The following is a 21,535-nucleotide window of genomic DNA, read 5'->3' as shown; positions in this document are numbered from 1 at the left end:
CCGGCCGAGGCCCCCGTGCGGCTCTTCACCGAGCCCGAGCTGGCCAGATACGCCGGGCAGGAGGTAGCGCCGCGGCCGGGCCTGCGCGGGGCCTGCGCGGGGCCGCCGGGCAGGAGCAGGAGGCGGGCGGCGGTGCCTTGCCCGGCCCGCCGAAGCTGCGGGGGCGCCGTGCGCGCTGGCGGCGGCTGCTCTTTGCGGGGTGACCTGCTGCGTAGGCGCTGCGGGGAGGCTGGCGGCTTTCGTGCGCTGCGAGCCGGGCTGAGCCGTGTCCCGCCCGGGGATGCGATGAGACGCCCTCCCTGTTTTGCCTGCCTGACAGTGCGCTCGCGGCGGTGAATTCCAGATTAAAATCTGCTGGACCCAAAATAATTTTCTCTCGATAATGTTAGTTCATTAAGTCAGATATGTAGGGTCTGGTTTTCTTTTCCTCCCTATAAGATTTTAGAATTAACAAAGGAATTTCAACTCAAGAGTTTTTAGTTTTCTGTGACACACGAGTCTCAGCTAAAGTTAAGGTTCAAAATGATAAAATCCTGTTTTGATACATAGATAACTTCTCCTTTGAAAAGCTTGCTGGCCGACCTTCTCAGGGCCAGATACTTGCCAGAAGCTAACCATCATCCTACTGACTAAAAATGTATCTCACCAGTAGAAGACAAAGCAGAAGCCCTGGCTTATTAAGTGAAACAGATGTCAGCAGATCAGATTTGTGTGTTTATCTCTTATCTCTTAATCAAATGAAAAATGCTGTTTGCCATACACCCTTTTATCTTCAGCAGTATCCATCTGCACTAAGAATAGAAAGATGTAGTTAATCATCTTCAGGCAAACAAGTGTCATGAGGTGACATGCAAGACGGAAGTGTCTACTACGGCATTTAGGTTAAATTGATTCTCCCCTTCCATATGCTTGAATCCTCAAAAAGCCTCCAGGACAATTTAAAGAACAAGCAAGAAGTTTCAAGAGAGATACATGTGTGTTTGTGGGTATGTGTGTGTGTGTGTGTGTGTGTGTGTGTGTGTGTTGCGTGTATATACAGAAACAAGAGACAGATTGTTGCAACATAAACAGGGTTCTAACCCATGTCTGTTCTTCTACTATTTACTATCCAAACAGAACCAAACATTTCAGTATGGAAAGCAGAAAACAGTCATATTCTTCATGCGYACTAAGGTATTCAGAATATAGCTGCTTAGAAATACAGTGTCACTGGTAGGTAGCTTTCCAGATAGAACTGTAGTATTCTTTTAGAGATCTGCTGTGATGTGGGAGTTCACAGCCTCTATTCTGTATTTCCTTTTATAGCCCTCAATACTTCTTTTGCTTTCTTTTCTCTCAGTTGTGTATTGCCAATAGCTGGCATAAAGATGCATGAATAGATGGCAGATGAAAGCTTTCAGAGTGGCCCAGTATAGAAATGCCACATAATATATTGCCCAGATACAGACAGACATCATTTTTACCATGTAGCTGATTATAGAGTCAGATAAAATATTTTAGCTGTATATTTATTGTGCATTTGATTGTAAGCTTGTTGAAATGCATAGCAGAGAATTTTATCCTCAGTGTGCTGAGTGCTTATGGATTTCACAGCCTCTTTTTTTTTTTTTTTTTTAACCTATGCTTATGTGTTGAGGACTCACAGACTTTTTTTTTTTTTTCTTTCCAGGAAGGACAGCCCATTTATCTGGCAGTGAAGGGAGTAGTATTTGATGTCACTTCTGGAAAAGGTGAGTTTATTTGTCGCTTTGCTGTCAACTTTGCTTGATATTGTTCAGTCATTTTTTTAATATCATCAAACTATTAGAAATCTGATGTTCAACTTTAACAAAAAGAATATACTTTTTCCTTTTTTTTTTTAATCTCATTTTTCCTCCTCTGAAACCTCCCAAGCTAAGGTTTTGTCAAGAGCATATGCTGGTCTGAGATGACAGTACATGTAGACAGACAAGGTAGCGTGATCTAGTTAGCTCAGCCACTGACGACGGTAAGTGCTGCCCAGGCCCCTGAGTCCTCGCCAGCTGTGGAGCCTGGCCACGTGGAAGCCAGGGCTACAGCATTTTATTGAACCAGATTGTCAGATCAAAGCTACCTGAGATGTACCTGTATCACCCTACGTCAGCATTGCCTCAGCTTCGTATCTCCTTTTGTGCTGGTGTTTGCTTACCTCTGCTCTCTGGTGATCTGGTCAAAACTCCTGGAAGAGCTGTCTGTAACTTTGAATGGGGGGGCTTAAGCCATTTTTTCTCTTAAAAAATGTTCTTATTTCTTGAGACTTTGTGTCTCGTCATTTACACATCAACCATATATTACTGTAGTTGTTGTCTGTGCCTTGACTAGTAAACAAAGATGGTTTAATTTGAACTCCTGTTACTTAATTCAATTTACAACTCTAATATGGAAAAGACAGTAATACTTTTAACTCTGTTAGCTAGTTGAAGTAATCTGTCTGAATTGTATCTTGTGTTTTTACTGAAAAAAAAAATTGTTACAGTTAACAGGAAAGCTAATGCACTGCTATAAAATGTTTGGAGGGACCAGTGGGGTCCTAGACATAAGCCTTAAGGTCATAATAAGCAACTTAATGGTTTGCTGTTTTGTTTGTACTAAGCTCGTTAATTCACCTTATCTGGACACACATGTTGACTCATCTTCAAATCCTAAACAAGGTTTGGCACTGCAAATTCTATAGTATATAAACCTCCTGTGAGAATGTAAAGCACAGTTCCCTATATAATACATAGATTTTAAGAATGCAGTACAAGAGTTTAACGACTGCATTTTACAGTCCCACCATCTATTTTTTAAGCACTGGGATATACTATCAAATTACGATACCTTCTCAAAAGTCAGTTTTGGAAAGACAAAATCCTAGACTCCAGTTGTTGCTTTTGGTTCACTGAGAGGTGATCTGTGTGAAAAGAAGCAGCTGAATCTACCCTCTACAATGTCAGAGCATCACTTTGTTTGTTTTTCCCTCTGACAGAATTTTATGGGAAAGGAGCCCCATATAATGCTTTGGTTGGAAAAGACTCAACACGAGGAGTTGCAAAGATGTCTCTGGATCCAGCAGATCTTACTCATGACATAGTAAGAAACAGGTTTATTAATTTAATTCTATTTTACAAAGTTTTATTCTTTTCCTTTGTGTTCTGCTAGTCAATGCCTGTAAAAGCTAGGAAAGATGACAGTTATATTGAACTAACTTGTATTAATTTAAGTAGATTCACATCTTTTAGTCTAATTTGAAAACAAAATTAATTAATATTCTTTAGATAAAACAATCATGTATTTACTGCTCATGAATGCTGCAGTCTTAACAGCCTTGGAGAGGGAAGTTTTAAATCTGTGGAACAAGTACAGCTTCTTTAAGTTAGTGTGTTAAGGGCAAATTACCTGCTGTTTAAAAAGATACTTCCAAAGAGAGTAAATCGCTTTCTTTGTTAATTGGTTTAGCTTATCCTGTGGCACTGAACAGGCAGTGGACGCTAACTGTGCAGTGACAGTGAGTTAGTTGTTGCTTGTTTGTGGTGTTATTAGCTTCATGAACTAAGTTTGTTTTACCCAAACATATTAAAGATTTATCAATGACAAATTTGCATGAGAAGAATAAGATTACAAATTATACTATTAATTCTGTTAATTATGCTCTGCAAATTAAACTCCAAAGCTTAACCTAAGGTTGAGCATAATCAACAGRAAAAAAAAGAAAGAAAGAAAAATGCATATAAATATCTGCATTTTCATTTCTTTGACCATATTTCATTTAGACAGGACTCACAGAAGAGGAACTAAAGTCCCTGGATGATATCTTCAATAATGTGTACAAGGCCAAATATCCAATTGTTGGCTATACTTCTCGAAGAATTCTGAATGAGGATGGCAGCCCCAATCTAGACTTTAAACCTGAAGATCAACCACATTTCAGCATTAAAGATGAGTTTTGATGAACATTTTAGTATCTAGAGAATACCATGGGGCCACGACAGAATGAGTATTAGATTGTTCCCTGAAAGGAAGAATATTTTATGTAAACTATGTGTGTACACATTTATATATTTTCTAAAGAGAAAACTGACTGATGACAGCTAATTATTAAAATGAATTCTGGAAAACAGTGAATCAAAAGATCTATGTTAGTGGCACATTCTGGTACTCTTTGCTCTGAATTKTTGGTATTATTCATACGGAAATTCTTACTGCTTGTATTTTTCTGGCTACAAATATAAATTAAAATTACATTCTTTAAAAGAGATAGGGCAGATTCTAATAGTTGAAACATCAGTGGTCTTTGTATAAATCCCTAACTTCAATTACCTGTGCTTCAGTTTCTGTGATTATAGGTCATCACATATATAAATAGGTGTAAAATGCTTATTCTTTAAAAGGCATTAGAATTTGACAGGTTTGAGAATACTGGAAATAAAAACATTTTATCTCTTAAAATGTAGTTACATACAAGGAATATTTATGCAAAGCCTATAGCTATAAAACAAGAAAAATAAATCTTTTCCCCCCTTGAGAAATACTGTGACATTTTCAGTAAGACTGTTACTATGTTAGTTTTAAATAAATGACACTTCATTTTTATTTTTTGAAATAATTATCAAAGATGTCATCCATATTAGATTAGGATGTTTTCCTTCTAGCTTCCTCCASTCCTTCTCTGACAAAGAAAGGAAATGGTAACTCTCTGTTTTCCACATACTCCTAAACTACAAGTTTATTACACTAATTTAGAATGCTGTGGATATTTTTAGCATTTTCATATTGACAATTTCAGTCTTTTTTAAAAAAAATTCTGTTAGTTTTTCTTTGTTTTAGTCTGGTTTCATCATTGCTCTTGCAATGAGGTGTGCATTCAAATATTCCTCTTCACTTCAACTTAATATAAAACTCCAGATACTGTAGGGTGAAAGAAGTCCTCTCTTTATCAATTTTCTCTGGCAGTATTTCAGCAATCAGAGGGCAGAAAAGCTTATGCTATATAAATTGCTGCTAACCACTGTCTTCAACTAATTGAAGTAGAATGTAAACTATCATGTATGTGGATTTATCTGCTGCTGTGACAGGTTGTATTAATACTGAAAAACTGAACAGCTGCTCCCAATTTCTCAGAGCTACTTTGTTCTATTTCTTTAGCATTTTGGCTGCTTTCTTGGAAAGAAAGGCTTTATTACATGAGTCTCTGTTCTAATGCTTGCATATTGTAGTGTGTTGGGAGAAAGGGACAGCTGCCTGCAGTTAAATAACTAGAAAAGTTGTTTCTCTTTATTMTCTTTTGTTAAACAATGTTACTGATTTTACTGTAAATTCATTTTGTATCTTACCATTAGACCACATAAGCTGGAGGAGGTGCTCTATGGGCCACCTTGTTTTCTGCTGTTCTGTGGTGTTCTGGGGCAAAATAAATAACTTAGTATTGAAGTAAAGAGARTGTTACTGCTTCAGAAAATCATTGCTCTGTTGTTGTAGCTGGCAATCTCTTGGCTAGAACCAATGGGAACTGGGAGTTGGCATGCTGATGATGCCTGCCCACAGGCAGCACTGCATACCTGCCGTCTTCATGGGAATGTGTATGCGGGTGTGTGTGTGTGATAATAGTGGTGCTTGATATTTTGCCAGCATTTCRCAGATCATCTTCCAGTATCTACACGTTTTTCTCCCTTCCCTTCTCTTCCTTGCATGTTTACTTAGGGGCAGCTGCAGGAGATGTGCTCCTGTGATTATTGTAAATTGTCTTGGCTTCATTTGAGATCAGCATATCCATCAACATTTAAAAATTTCACACAAGGACATTTTGTAGCTGGATTGCAACAGTGGTTGCAAGTGGTTTAGTGTTATTATTCTCTCTCTGCTTTTCCTGTTCATGCTTTGAAGCTCACCTTCACTGATCCCAAAGTAGATAAGGAATCTTTTATTAATACCAACCTTCAGGTGCATTTCAGTGAAGAAACCCGCCTGTTGCAATGGTATTATTGAAATTGTGATATAAAAACTCTTTCAGTGTGAGATCTTGTAAATTCAACCTGCCCTCACTTGTGCCCGTGAAGGGAGGGAGATGTCCTAGTCCTTCCATTCTGTTATTAACAAGATTATCACAACTGAATGTATTTTACAATGCAAAATGTTTTCTTTTTATTTCAATTTGGGAAGTGAAATACTTCTGTTTAATCACTTCCTAAGTTATTTCACTTCAGATTCCCATTCAATAAAACAGCATTATGATAATAAGGCTTTCAGTTGGCCACCAGAAGGAATATACCCTTAACATGGATATTCTTTACTACTGTTCACCATCGTTAACTGTTGTTATTGATAACATGTTCACTGACTACTTTTTCAATGAATCCAGAGTACCGCAGTACTTCTTTTAGTGTTAATATAATGACACTGTTTTATTTCTAAGGTTATTATTACTTGTTGACARCCTGAAATTTATTTTGCTTAAAAGAATATTGTCTATCATAGTTTTGTTCAGTTAGCATTTCCTTGACCTTTGTATTATGCCAGTAAGACAAGTGCCTTCACTATCTATAAATTGCACTCAAAACAATCAAACTGTGTAAAGCTGTATCATTCTCCTCCCACTATCCCACAGCTCATTTGGAGAATGATGAATTTCTCTTTAATTTATTCAAAGCTTCCTGCTAACATTGCAAATATCATTGTTTTTGCTGTACTGCTCCTAATCTTTTTCTTGTTAATTTAACAGGAGGGTTTGTATGATCAGAGGTTTTAATGGATTGTTGTGCCAAGAAAGAACTTGCTTTAGTAATAGTTTACTCTCCAGAAAGTAGAAATATATCAGATGGGTTCATCACTGAGGAGAGCATAACCTGAGTTTTCCACTTGACACTTTTTCCAATAGTCCTTTAATTTTTGCCTTAATACATTTGACTAACTTTTGTGAGTCTTTGAAATCAGATGTTTATATCTTAAGAAAAGGCTAGATTCTGTGATCCTTACTTTAAGAACGATTTATCTGATTAACAACTAGAGTGAGAGGGATAATTATATAAGCAACCAAAATTCAGTAAAGGGGTTCCACTGAACTTCAAAATACACATGAAATGCAGATCAAAGTATTATCTCAATTTTTGCAGTTGTAGAAACTGCAGTTAAATGAAATCAGACTAAGAGCATGTACAGTATGTTAGTAACAGCATTATTTTTCATCCTAATCAAAACAAGCCAGAAGGATATTTAAAAGAATGCAGGAAATTTGAATCTTAGTTATAATCTCAAAGGCTGATATATTTCCTAGAAGCCACTGGACTTGCGATTAGACATAAAATAAAGTTGTTCCTTTCTTAATAATTGTAATGTGTGTATGGACACCCTTCTTTCTGTGGCCCTTTGCTGAAATACAAGAGTTTCATCGATTTAAGTGAATTAATTTCTGTATTGGTTTTCTTATGCCGAACAGGCCTTCTTTATCTTTGAAAACCGCTGCCTAGGCTAAACCAATCATCCTCGTGGTCTGACAGTATCAGTTGTCAATTTGGAGTACTGTAGGCATCAATGCTAGATGGTGTTTCAGACTGCACTTGTCAGATCTGCCAGACTTTTACATTTCAGTAAAAATTAAAAGAGGATGCTTTTCTGTTTAAATACAGTGCTTTGTAGTGGGAGAAACCTGAACACAGTTTGTAGATCATCTCCTTTAACACTTATTTCAAAAACACCATCAGAATATATATTCAGTGACTGATACTTTGGAAAGATGCCTTGCAAAACTCCCAAGAGCATGCAGAACTCACTTGACGGCGTAGGAGAAAAACAAGAAGRAAAAGGTTTCGCTGACTTTTACAAACGTATTCTGTCACTTTTACAGATAAACATACTTATCTGAAACACGTTCAATGCAATTTGCATCTGTTCAAGGGAAAACGGAAGAGATGTGAAGAGTTTCATGTAGAAAGTCCAACACTGTTTTTTGAGCTGATCTGGTTAAACTGAAGAAAAAAAGCATTCAAAAAAATTTGTGAGTACTTCTGTGAGTGGAAAAGCTGCCATTCAGTAGGATTCAGCTGCACGTCAGTAGGATGTGCTGAGTCACACTGATTAGTATCTGCATATTTTCAGATGAACACTGTGGCCATTCTCAGGGATATCTTGCAAGCCCCCAAATTTACGTAAGCGGTGACAATCAGACACTTTGTTATCGGTGATCCATTATGCTTTTGCTTAAATTATTTTTTGTTTATTTGGRAAGCAACATACAAACCAGGCAACTTATATGACAGATCCATGCCCCATGAGTAATACTCAGATAAAGTAAAATGCACATGAACCTAAACCTGAAAGTTGTTTACATGGTCTATTCCATATAGAATGAATACTTTCAAAAGGTCAGTCTTAGCCTGTGAATGTTTGATTAAAAGAAAAAAAAATCGTAATAACTTTTATATTTGTAACAATTACTTTACTCAGAGACCTATGTGTGAAAGCTAATTTGGATAGTTATAGACATATTACAGAAGCTGACTACTTTTAAAGAAAAATCAGTGTTTTATTAAAAGGTGATGTTTTTTCTTTCTATTAAACCAATGTCTCAAAGAATCAAGTATATGATAGGCGGGCATCATTGCTAGTAGTACTCTCATAGCACAGGCGTGACTTTGAGCTTGTTACGACAAAAAAAAAAAAAAAGGTAGAAAATGAGAATGTATCTTAGTGTGCTATTGGGGCAATTTTTACCGTTGAGGTAGATTTGGAAGAGCAATACAGGCAGTCTGGTAACAAGCACTGCTTTCTATTTTTGTTTCTGTCAAATAGAGTCAATGTTAACAATCTTAACTTGCACCCATACCCATTTGTTCACATAATTACTTTTATTTTGGCCTTGCTCTTCCTGTTCAGTGGAAAGTGTGAGTCCTAATTTACTTGTTTACAAAACTTATGCTCAGATCTTCTTGGCCTGGATTATCTTGGACAAGAAATTCACAATAACAGACAGAAAATGAGATTAACATTCTGTGAAAAATAGACAATGTGCACCTGGATAAACTGCAGAGTTCACATAACAGAGCCACAGGAAGTACTCTCAAATAAACATTTCCTGCTGCCATTTCCCACAGGTTATTTGTAGCTGTAGCAATCAGAAATTCTGCATCACTTATAAATGTTTCAGATTACTGAGTTCTGCAGTACCTTTTGACATGAGGTTTATCCTTCTGAGAAGTGAAAAATTTAGCAGAATCTGGGTACAAGACAACTGGAAGATAAGCCATCAAGGAAAATCAAAATAGGACATGATTTTCCCTCCACTGAAAGAAACCTCTCTCAAGAGCAGAAGAAACAATGTCCCAACGTCCTCGTTTTACCTTCCAGATTTTGCTGAAAGTTCTGTCATATTGTGGAAAGGCAACAGATAAAGCAGAAATCTGTATCTAATGCAAGCTTTGTGAAAATTCAGGTCTGCTTCTTGGCYGTTCTAGTTTGACTTTAGAAATTAAAATGATACAGATACTAGACTGATGAAACCAGAATACATAAACTGAATCCAAACAGGCCTAAAATTGTAGAAATGTATGAATGTAGAGCTGAACTTAAAGGCTTGTATCCTTCTTTTATAGGCACTAGAGTCCTTATTTTACTGTCTAATAGACCCACAAGTAAGATTTATGATTAATAGTTGTTCTAGCCAGTAAAGGAAAGGGAATTTTCTTTTTTGACGCTTGGACAGATAGAATTAGAAGATGATTAAAATGAAAACTTCCCAGTACCTAGTTCTCTTATGCTCCTTTGCAGAGAGATTAAATTCAGTTGTGTTGGATATACAGAGCTTAGCTATCAAGCCATAAGCCTGGAGGAAAACTTTCTAGATTAGACCGATAACTGTTTTAAAGTATCTGTTGCAGATCAAGAGTAGGATAGAAGAGCTAACTATAGTTGGAGGCTAGGGCTACATACCTTTCATTTTACATTGCAGTGCTGTGTTTGTAATAATCATAGATAAAGGCTAAGTAACTCAAACTTACTAATTACATTTAACTCTCCATTATTTTTAACAATTGAGTCAAACTCTTAAAAAAACAGGCTCATTTAAACAAATAAATACCRCTCCATGAAAAGCGAAGTGCTGATTCTGAACTACAGAGCTGTGGAGCTGTGCATCTCTCATTTAAGTGTACTTCATTATGGCAAAAAAAMCTGTTATTTCAAGAGACTATATGATCAAATTGAGATAATATTCTTAGGTAACATATGTGTGTGTCCTACATTACGTTGCAAGTGTCAAGAATGTCACTGATTTTTCCTTATTCACTGTCAATGATGCTCTGTACTGCAGAATAGCTGGGCAGTATTTTTTAAGAATGGGATAGTAGCCATTATAAGTCATTTGTAATGTGTATTCATGTTATACAGAGAAAACATACATGGATATCTGAGCTATACAACACATACAGGTCTAGCAATCTAGACAAAAGCAACAGCGTTACAGTCTCTCAAACACAAATTCTGTTCCATATATTTCTTAAACCAAAGTCGAACAGGACAGAGATAAGGCCCTACAGTTTTGATCTCTGACAACATTAACAAAATGGTAGGCAGAAATGAAATGCTAGGGAGACTTGCGGGGATATTTGAAAAGCTTTCATTATTAGACTGCAAAGGATCAACCTATCAACTTTAGTTGGAAGGGCTTTAAAAAGATGTAGGAATGTTTTAGGAGCATGTGCTGAGCCACTGTGATTCTACATATTAAATATTATATATCTTCTTAAATTGCTCCTGCTGCCTGTATAAACACTTCCGTCCCAATTCTGTGAATGGTCTCCTTTGAGTTCAGTATGTCTTGGAGCTGGAAGAAAACAGGCTGTGGAAAGGATTATATGCAAAACAGCAGTATATCAGTGGAATAGAACAATTTGAGGCAGTGAGGAGGAAGGWAAGTGAAATTCTACTTATGGAAAGCAGCAGGCGATTATAAATTACTCCAGGAGCCTACAGTTTCAGAAGTGGTGAAACTTGCTGATGCACTCAGAGAAAAGGTTGAACTTGAGAACGGAAGAGTGTGACATCCTCCTCGGATACAGTTTTGGGAAAATCAGCATGAATTAAACAGTTTGTGACTACTGGCTCCTTGCCTGACATCCTCAGACTCATTTTCCAAAAACACTGAATGCATTTGGCTTTGATACCTTGCAGGTGCTTGGATTCATAGAAAATCACGCTGCTGCTATTCAGTCTGTAACTTAGGAATTTTTCTCATTTCAGCATTAAGAGAGAGCCATTGTAGTTTAAGAAGGAAAGCTGGAGTTTTGCTGCTGAGGAGCTGACCAAGGACACAGAGATGAAAGTGCAATTCTCAGCTCCACTATCACTTTGCAGTCCTTATTGCTCGGTTTCCTGGCTGATAAATGAGCCAATGCTTCTCTTAAATTCTCTTTGTGCATCTTGCCTATTGGGACTGTCAGCTAGGGGAGAAAGTAATGTCAGTTGAACATTAGGGCTAGTGGAGTCCTAAGCGTTGCTGTAACGAAGTACTACTTACTGAAGCCATAGGTTTCATTTCCTCACGCCAAAGGAGCATCGCTTTGTGGTCCTTCATCTTTCAGCTAAAGTGAATATATTTCACTAATGTTCATCTACATCTGTCGTCAGTAGGAGTTTGTGTATATGTCCATTGGTCATCTATTTGTTTAAATATTGTTAAAAGCAATGACGAGCCCAACAGCATTTCTGGCGCAGCCATTTAAAGACATTTTATAAAAGGTGCTTCACATCATCATCAAGAAGTTTAATCACACATTCAAAACGTGCAAAATGGAGGTACAGCTGGAACCTAGAGGTAAACATTTCATCCACTAGGCTGAGCTGCTGTATTTTAAAWTAGACTTGATGATTTCAAATAAGGAAGAAAAAGGCCTTTGATCCCCAAACAGCTGTTAGTAGCCTTTGCAGACTAAAGTACATTAACCCAAACTTCTGTAAGTATTTAATTGAACTTTTCAGCTTGGAAAAAAGTTAAAACATAAGCAAGACCTTATCTGAATAATTGTATGAGTTATATTTGCTACACAAAGGAATATATATTTACGAGAACATTTAATACATAGGGAAATAGTCACAATCTCTTATTACAGAGCTCTGTAGCTTACCTTGTTGCAAGCCCTGTCAGAGAGTGTGGGTGTAATTTCCCCACGGTTTTGTGAAAACACAACTACAAAGCAGTCTATGTAAGCCTTGTAAATGTATCTGGCATATTCTGCCCTTGAAAAAAATCACTCCCATTCCACTACACTGTTTGGTTTAACAACACAAATAAATTAGTGGTCATCCTTGTTTCATAACTGGACATACTAATAGAGAAATGATCTCACCAAATGCTTTTCTTCACAGTTAGGAACCTGCTCGCCACTTCTTTTCTATTTTTCATTGCACAGACTGTTCATAGTCACAAAACATCCCTGTAACAACTCCATCAATTATTTAAATAAATACTTTAAAAATCCTACTTTTTAAAATATATTCTGTTTTTATTGCAATCTAACTAAAAACAAAGAGAGCAGCCAGCACCCTATGACTAGGGTAGTCTCCACGAGCCGTTGCAAAGCACTTCTTGATCCACAGACATGGTTTGGAAAGCCAAATGAATTCTGCAGAGTGTTTATATAAAAACATTACACTCCATAACTTCCTCTAGCTGGACTGTCCTTTCATTTATATCTTTTTCCATCAACTCATTTAGACTGATTCATTCCACCTAAAAATAGTTTGGATTTACTTTATCTTTTTATATTCAGAATAACAGCACAAAATGGACCATGCCTAAAGGCAGTTATCTGAGAAAACCTACCTTGTTATTTCAACTCATTCTTTTTGGTGTCTGAAAATCACTGAACCACATATTAAATTGGTATAAATTTACATACCCATGTATGTAAAGGAAGTTATGTGCAATCCCATCAGTTGAGACTCCGACTCCCACTTTCTTAAGCTATCAAGATTACTCTTTAGACACAGAGAATGTTTCACCTTTATAAAGCCTTCTAGAAATTGAGCATAACTGCAGTGGTTAGTAGAATCATCCCAAATTTATGTTGGTAGTGTTTCAGTTCAATCCCAATTTGCTTGAGTTCTATTTTTTCCATGTGCTGTTTAAGTTTATACCTCTGGAACTAAAGGAAGAACTCTATAAACAGCAAACTCTTAGCCTGTCTGAGACCAATCACAAGGAAAAAATACGTGCAAATGTGGTTTATTATGCTGTGCCCTGCAAYGTAGTCTTTTTAGAGAGGAGAAAATAAAGACGGGATTAGAGGAACTTCAGTGGAGTAAGTGGGAATATAGCTGCATGCTGGAGAGTGCTGGCATGAACTTTAAAGATAAAGCCCTGCACACATTTTTAGTGAGCACAAAGCTCAAAAATGTTTCGAAGCACATCAAGAAAGCAAGAACAGCACAGGTATCATTTACCTACTTCAGAAAACAGATTTCTGCTTCAAGCTATAAGTAATTAATATCTCTGCTTTCCAAGCAGTACATCACAAATTGGCCTTCTGGTTTATAAAAATCATCTTTATATGCATCATCACTGTTTTCTTTCAAGCAAGTCTATGGAGAGCAGCTGTCTGAGCTGGTGATGTTGGCACTTTAAATTTGTGCCTAAGTGTCTCTCTGGGAGTTTTGTTTTGGTTCTATCATTTAATATTCATGAAAATCATCATTAACCAGCCAGCTGAGCAGTTTTAGCATCCTGCCTCCAGACAAACTCAAAAGTTTATTCCTACCYTGTAAGCCTACATTTTGCACATTTACAGGCTCTCTCAGCCTGGAATTCTATGTATAAACTAACAGGATGAAGCAAATGGCAGAAGAAGAACAGCCAGGAAATATATAAAACAAGAAAAAAGAGGTTGCTCAGCACTACTGGTTAGTCAATAATATGCTTAAGCAATTAAATTAATCTGATCAGTTAGTTATTCATTCTGGCCCATACACCAAGGCTCTGGCAAAGCTGACAATTCAGATGCGTCCACCAATAATAAAAACTGATGGTGCAAAAGGAGAGGGGGAAAATCCTTGCTTTTAAGCAACATGGAGTAAACTGTGCCACCTTAAAATTATTCATAGCCCATTGCATATCTGTCAAAATAATATATAAATACTAGGAGTACTAAATAATTTCAATGTCATCAAGAAGAAATATATTCATGCTAAAAGCAAAATCTATAATTATATTATGATTTTAATGTACGTGTTTTTTCATCACGAATGTCAGAATAAGCAAATGATGATTAACACTCCAGACAATTCAGTTACAYAGCACCCGGCAAAACGCAAAGGATGCCGAGTTTCAGCTTCTCCTGTGAAGTGGAACAAAATGTACAGTAGGTCCAGTCCTGCTGATGTGGATCAAGCTGAAAAGCCAGAGAAGAATCAAGAAAAGGAAAGAGTGACAATGAGGAGGACGGAGTGATCAATGGAACGAGGAGAAATGAGAGTAGAGAAGAACCCCCAAAATGAAGCTAGCAAGAGATAAAGATCATTCTGATGTTGACAGTTACAGCACAGTACTAGAAGACTGCAGCCAGTCTAWTTATGTGGTTGGTTCCTGCCTCACGATGTCAGACTAGTGCAGTGAGAAAAGATGACATCACATTTTAAGAGAGAAATGTTAGAGACTTAGTTATATTTTATATTGTTCCAAGTGATTAGAAAAAAAATGTATGTTGCATTGTATTTCTCCCCAGAGAAATACAGATTCTGACAGCATCATTATTAGATAGCTCAGAGAATCATGYTCATGAAAGGACACGTGAAGTATGAAGAGAGATCCTAGAAAAGTGGATCTTCCCAAGTACAGTACCAATGTTATATGACAATAAAGTGAAGCTCAATGTAAATTAAATCTGCCAGCAGCTAGGTTTTCCTGCACCTCTAGGGGGAGGAAAGGGCTCTTATTTTCCTTAAGCATGACCRGTATCAGGCCTATTCAGACATTATTAAGTTTATGGAGAAAATAATTATTTTATTATCATTAGTAAAAATCGTCTATCAAGACTTCTAGGGGCTTTGATATCTAAAATTAAAATCCAGAATAAAGATAGCAAAAAATACCCCCAAAGCAGTAGCAGCTCCTGCTGTATACCAAATAGCAGCTCAACAAAAGAATGATCACAGCATCTTTCTTCTCAGACCCCTTTCTGGAAGCCACATTGCTGGAAGATTTCACTTTGTCTCCAAAGCTGTAAGTATGGCTTTATGATGATGTGGCATAGGTATAATATTAAAAAAAAAAAAAAAAAGTGTGTGCCCATTAGATTTTAAAAGCTCAAAAGTCTCTATTGGGCTGTTTCTGATCTCATCATACCTACAAGCTACAGTTATGATTGTTTATTTTCTATAATTTATCAAATAAGGTTTTACCCTCAAGGAAATTTCATTTAAGTACTGCTCCTACACACAGTTGATTCAAAACAGCTAAAGGAAGTAGGAACAAGAGAGTAAAATATGCAATAATAGGTAACAGACTTAGAGAGAAAATTTGAGAGTTTAATTTCCAAAGAGTAAGCTATTTCTGTATAAGCAGAAATTACAGACAGACAATTTTGCTTGTTTTTAGCAGTATATTCACTTTGGTATTTATGAAAATATGAAGCTGTTCCTTTAGCAACAACCGTAGCAAATGCTTCTTAAGGTGGTTATGAAGCAYGTGTGTTTTTCTCTAGAACGCTTCTTTAGAAGTAATACAGAAAATTAGATTTACTTCTTATTGTAAATATGCTGTCAAGACAGTTAAAAGAGCAATCAAAGTTTGTCTCACATTTCAAGCTGCATTTTCCAGGAATTCCCCACTAGGAAACTTTAATATATTTAGTAGTAAATTTAATTTAGAAARAGTTCTGTTCTCCCAATACTTTTCTTCACTCATGTTATCCTTGATGAATGCTTTCACAGAATCACAGAATGGTTGAGGTTGGAAGGGACCTCTGGAGATCATCTAGTCCAACCATCCTGCTCAAGCAGGGTCACCTAAAGCATGTTGCATAGATTGTGTCCAGGTGAGTTTTAAATATCTCCAGAGAAGGAGACTCCACAACCTCYCTGGGCAACCTCTTCCAGTGCTCTGTTACCATCACAGTAAAGAAGTTTTTCCTCATATTCAGGAACTTCCTGTGCTTCAGTTTGTACCCATTGCCTCCTGTCCTGTTGCTGGGCACCAGTGAAAAGGGTCTGGCCCCATCCTCTTGACACCCTCCCTTTAGGTAYTTGTAYACATTGATAAGATCCCCYCTCAGTYTTCTCTTCCCCAGGCTGAASAGGCCCAGCTCTCRCAGCCGTTCCTCACAGGGCAGATGCTCCAGCCCTCTGATCATCTTCGTAGCCCTACGCCAGACTCTCTCCAGTAGCTCCATGTCCCTCTTGTAGCGGGGAGCCCAGAACTRGGCACAGTACTCAAGATGAGGTCTCCCCAGGGCTGAGTAGAAGGGCAGGATCACCTCCCTCAACCTGCTGGCAACACTCTTCCCAATGCACCCCAGGATACCATTAGCCTTCCTGGCCACAAGGGCACAGTGCTGGCTCACGGTCAATCTGTCATCCACCAGCATTCCCAGATCCTTCTCTGCAGAGTTGCTCTCCAGGCTGTACTGGTGTCTGGGGTTATTCCTCCCTAAGTGCAGGACCTTGCAATTACTCTCGTTGAACCTCATGAGGTTCCTCTCTGCCCAACTCTCYAGCCTGTCCAGGTCTCTCTGAATGGCAGCACAGCCTTCTGGTGGATCAGATACTCCTCCCAGTTTTGTATCATCAGCAAACTTGCTGAGAAAACTCTCTGTCCTGTCATCCAGGTCACTAATGAATAAGCTGAACAGGATGGGACCCAGTATTGAGCCCTGGACGACACCACTAGCTACAGGCTGTCAGCTAGACTCTGTGCCACTGATGACAACACTCTGAGCTCTGCCTTTCAGCCAGTTCTCAATCCACCTCACTGTCCACTCATCTAGCCTTCACTTCCTGAGCTTACCTAGGAGGATGTTACGGGAGACAGTGTCAAAAGCCTTGCTGAAGTCAACGTAGCTAGTCATTCCATCAGAGAAGGCTATCAGGCTGGTTGAGCATGTTTTCCCCTCGGTGAATCCATGCTGACTTCCCCTGCTCACCTTCTTTTCTTCAACATGCTTAGCAATGACACCCAGGAAGAGCTGTTCCACCTCCTTTCCAGGGATAGAGGAGAGGCTGACTGACCTGCAGTTTCCTGGGTCCTTCTTCTTGCGCTTCTTKAAGACTGGAGTGACATTGGCTTTCTTTCAGTCCTCAGGCACCTCTCCTGCTCTCCATGACCTTGTAAAGACTATGGAGAGCAGCCTAGCAATAACATCTGCCATCTCCCTCAGCACTTGTGGGTGCATCCTATGGAGGCCCATGGATTTGTGGGTGGTGTTTGCCTAAATGATCTCTAATCCAATCCTCCTCCACCAGAAGGTAAAGTYTTTACTTCTCCAGACTTTTTTCTCTTGTCTCCAGGCTCTGGGATTCCTGAGGGCCAGCCTTAGCAGTAAAGACTGAAGCAAAGGTGGCATTCAGAAACTCTGCCTTCTCTGTATCCCTCGTCACCAGGACACTCACCTCATTCAGCAGCAGGCCCACATTTTCCGCAATCTTCCTCTTGCTACTGATGTATTTGAAGAAGCCCTTCTTGTCTGTCCTTGCCAGATTTAATTCTAAATGGGCCTTGGCCTTCCTCATCACATCCCTGCATACTCTGATAACATTCTTCTATTCCTCCCAAGTGGTCTGTCCCTTTTCCCACATTCTTTATACTTTCTTCTTCTGTTTGAGTTTTGCCATGAGCTCCTTACTCCTCCACGCAGGTCTCCTGCCCTCTATACTTGACTTCTTACTCATTGGGATGCACTGCTCTTGAGCCTGGAGTAAGCAATGCTTGAATTAACCAGCTCTCTTGGACCCCTCTTCCTTCTAGGGCCCTAACCCATGGGATTCCTCCAAGTAGTTCCCTGAACAGGCCAAAGCTTGTTCTCCTGAAGTCCAGGGTTGTGATCCTACTTATTGCCTTGCTTCCTTCTTGCAGGATCTTGAACTCCACCACCTCATGGTCACTGCAGCCAAGGCTGCCCCCAACCTTCACATCTCCAATCAGTCCTTCTTTGTTTCTTTGTACAAGGTCCAGCAGCACATGTCTCCTCGTTGGCTCCTCCACCACCTGTGCCAAAAAGTTATCATCAGTGGTGTGGAGGAATCTCCTGGACTGTTTGTGCCTAGCTGTGTTGTCTTTCCAGCAGATATCAGAGTGGTTAAAGAGYGACTCCACCACCTCGCCTTCCTGGACTGTCTTTCCTAAAAAGCACATAGCCATCTACAACCACATTCCAGTCATATAAGCTATCCTACCATGTCTCTGTAATTGCAATGAGGTCATGGTCTTGCAACCACACACATACCTCTAATTCTTCCTGTTTATACTCCATGCTGCATGAGTAACAGTTTCTTTGTGTCTCGTAACAGTTTCTTCAGTTTGCTTTGTTTCTATGCAACCTGAAGTCATAAACCAATTTCCAACSGGTGCATTTCTATAGAAACAAAATGCTCCAGCTGAGCAGTGCTGATTTTGACTGTTTTAGAATCCAATCCCTCCTCCCCTCCCTGGATCACCACAATCTTATACATTATCAGCTTTGATCTTTTCTAMGATGACCAGGTGTCTACACATTTTGTATTATGTAGATCAAGCTCCAGAAGAGGTRCTCTCTCATTATGAACATACTTAAAGATCCAATTTTCCTCCATAATTCTTGAATTAGATGAACATTTCCTTAGCATTGAAAAAAGGCTGGGACTTCAGAACTCTATACCGCTCTCATCTGCACACATTATTGTCCCTTTCCTTCACATCTGCTTTTGCAAATATTTAACAGGTGTGAACTACAGAGAGTTCTGACAACACTAGAACAAATATTGTTGCCCAATATAGTATAAGGTAAYTAATTATTAACTTTGAAGCAATTACTAAATCTAAMCATTGAAAATTATAAAAAGAAACCATACTTTGTGATGATGCTTATTTCTCATTTGGTAGGAAAAAAGCCAACCCAAAAAGTCAACCCAAAACTCTTTTTCCATTTGCATGCTAATTTGCAAAATTAAATAACTCTCAAATAGGTTTTGCATCCAGTCTAAAATAACAAGCATATAATCTGGCTCTTGCACTAAAAAACCATTCTGATCATTGTGCTTATATACATGATCAGGATTCGGCACAGATTTTCCACAAAACTAACCTACTCCAGAAGTAGGGGCCTTAAAATAGTCAATCTAACAAAACACAGACTTTAAGAAGATGACRATTAGCACATCTCCTGTTCAGTGCTTGGTTTAGGCTGTTAAAAAAACCACTTCAGACTCTTAAAATTTCTCTGTCCAAGATAAAAGACAGCAAAACTTACTGGAAGACCAAATGTAGTTTATATTCTTTAAAGGGACATGAAGCTCAAAAATATGGTAACAGATTTGTTCATAAAAAGAACTTTTACAAAGAAAGAGGCATACATTCTCTGCTTGTTTTCATCCAAATACAAAGTCTCCTTACTAGCCACACAGAAAATTGACAGGAAATAGACTGAAACCTGAAGTCAAACTGAGTACAGTTTGTGGTCCTAAGGAGGAAAATGATTTTGAAATTTAACTGAAGACAAGCCTAAGAGGCAGATAAACAGTGTCACCCTCCAAGCACCAGCCACAAGGAAGACAAGTAAAAAATCTGAGCCACGCGGATGCGGACACAAAGGTCCGTGAAAACATTTCCATGAAATGGTGTAAATGACCAAGCCAGAAATATTAACCTAGAAGCAGAGAAGGAAATTAGGGGAACACTTCGTAGAATGATCCTGAAAACAAGTTAAGAGCGGAACTGAGGGAGAGAGAGTATTCTGAACAAGGTGCTCACTGAAAAGAGAGGCTTGGATTACAACCAACGGAGTTGTCTTCTAGTGTCTTTTTCCTGCTGCGTTCAGGGAAACAGCACTTCAGTTTAATTCCATTTTGATTACAAAGAATGTACACAAAGATATATCACTTCATACCAATATTTCTCCTAAATGCTGACAGATATAAACTATAGGATCTGAAATACTGGCCAACTATGAGGTCAAACGTTATGATTTGTATTATATATACTGAGAGATATAGAAAAAAATCCAGCAAACTTATTGAAGACATCAGACTTTTATAAGTCTAAAATCCTCTCAGAATTTCTAATCTAAGTTGCTTTTTAACCTAAAGAATTAAAAAATGTAATATGAATATAAGGAGACATACTATCCCACCATACACAGATGAAACCCTTTCTGAAAAAAAGTGTTAAGAACTGAAGAATGGAAAATGATCTAATCATCACAATACCTTGAAACTTAAAGATCTCTGACAAACTCCTTCCCAGCCCAGAATTCCTGTATTATCCGTAGTAAATCTCTAAACTCTAAATTCTCAGCACCCAGGTCCTTCTGAAATCATCACTTTAGGCTTCACTCTATTCTTCCCTACACTGCAGTTTACTGGAAAGCTACAAATGTGCTATGAAGTACTACAGAACTCTTTGATACTACACTAATACAAGCCAGAGATCTTTAAGTTTTTCACCTCAAAAGGCCTTCCAAAATACGTTCCTGCATTCATTAMCTTTTCGCATCTCATAATGCTCAGATAAACAATGGCTGAAAATGTGGATGCAGAAGGATCTTCATTGCTGAAGTAATACGGCTGAGCAAAATAAAGGCCTGGTCCTGTACCCCCTGCCTCGTGTGAGGAAAAAAGTTCACCAAATGTTTATTTTTCCAGAACATCATGTCATGAGAAGTTCTGAATGTGCCTCTTAATTCTGTTTCAGAATGAAGAAATTAACAGAAGCTCCAGATTTTTCTGGAAAAGAACAATCTGGTTCTCGTCTAGCTAAAGTTACTGCCAACTTCAACTGACTTGAACTAGGAATCACAGGGAGAAAAAAAGAAAATGTACCTGGTGCATTTCACTACCCAGCCTAACACTGTCTTGCTTACATATTGTAACTATAGGAAACAGCACTACTGATTTTAACTTATTTTCTCAAGCAATATTCAGTTATTGGCAGCAGGTTATTTAATATAGTTTTGCTGGGCTCTGGAGAAGGATGGGGCTGATAGGAAACGCTATTGTAACTTAAGAAAAATGCATTTCTCAGCTGCAGTTCTTACTTATATCTTGTACTTATAAATACAGCATGTTGGGAGTTGGCAATTCTAGGAATTGTGGCATATCATTTCAATCAGCTGGCCACCACTGGACAGCTGGTCTTTCCACGGTGACCCATTTATCTCCTGAGATGTTGGTTTTTCCTGCTCTGAAAGGCCACTCTTCATCCATGTAAACAGACCAAGAGAGACACTCAGTGGCTGCCTCGTGTAAGTGCCATCTATACACAAACTTCRAGAGATGCAGAACCAGCAAAAAATTTTTCCAGCGGTTGAAATGCTGCTGTCATTTCTGCTATAATTTTTTCTTGCAACCTACAGACTTCCTCACTGAA

At 38.3% G+C, this 21,535-nt stretch overlaps 2 protein-coding genes across 3 annotated transcripts in view; one reads left to right on the top strand and one right to left on the bottom strand.

Moving 5' to 3' along the window:
- PACC1 (proton activated chloride channel 1) overlaps nucleotides 1-21,535 on the bottom strand; it is a 91,405-nt gene that overhangs the window by 25,138 nt on the left and 44,732 nt on the right. The gene's annotated exons all lie outside the window — the stretch shown is intronic.
- NENF (neudesin neurotrophic factor) lies at nucleotides 7-5,455 on the top strand. Its single transcript, XM_085300151.1, has 5 exons — nucleotides 7-63; nucleotides 1,117-1,173; nucleotides 1,670-1,730; nucleotides 2,987-3,090; nucleotides 3,771-5,455. Exons 2-5 carry the CDS (start codon nucleotides 1,162-1,164, stop codon nucleotides 3,945-3,947), a joined length of 354 nt encoding a protein of 117 aa, XP_085156277.1. The 5' UTR covers nucleotides 7-63; nucleotides 1,117-1,161; the 3' UTR covers nucleotides 3,948-5,455.

The sequence above is a fragment of the Rhea americana genome, unplaced genomic scaffold, assembly GCF_003343005.1.
Source record: "Rhea americana isolate MKP2758 unplaced genomic scaffold, rheAme1 scaffold_160, whole genome shotgun sequence".
NCBI classification, from domain to species: domain Eukaryota; kingdom Metazoa; phylum Chordata; class Aves; order Rheiformes; family Rheidae; genus Rhea; species Rhea americana.
Note: the sequence above shows the minus strand (reverse complement) of the source record. Positions and strands in the feature narration are given on the sequence as shown.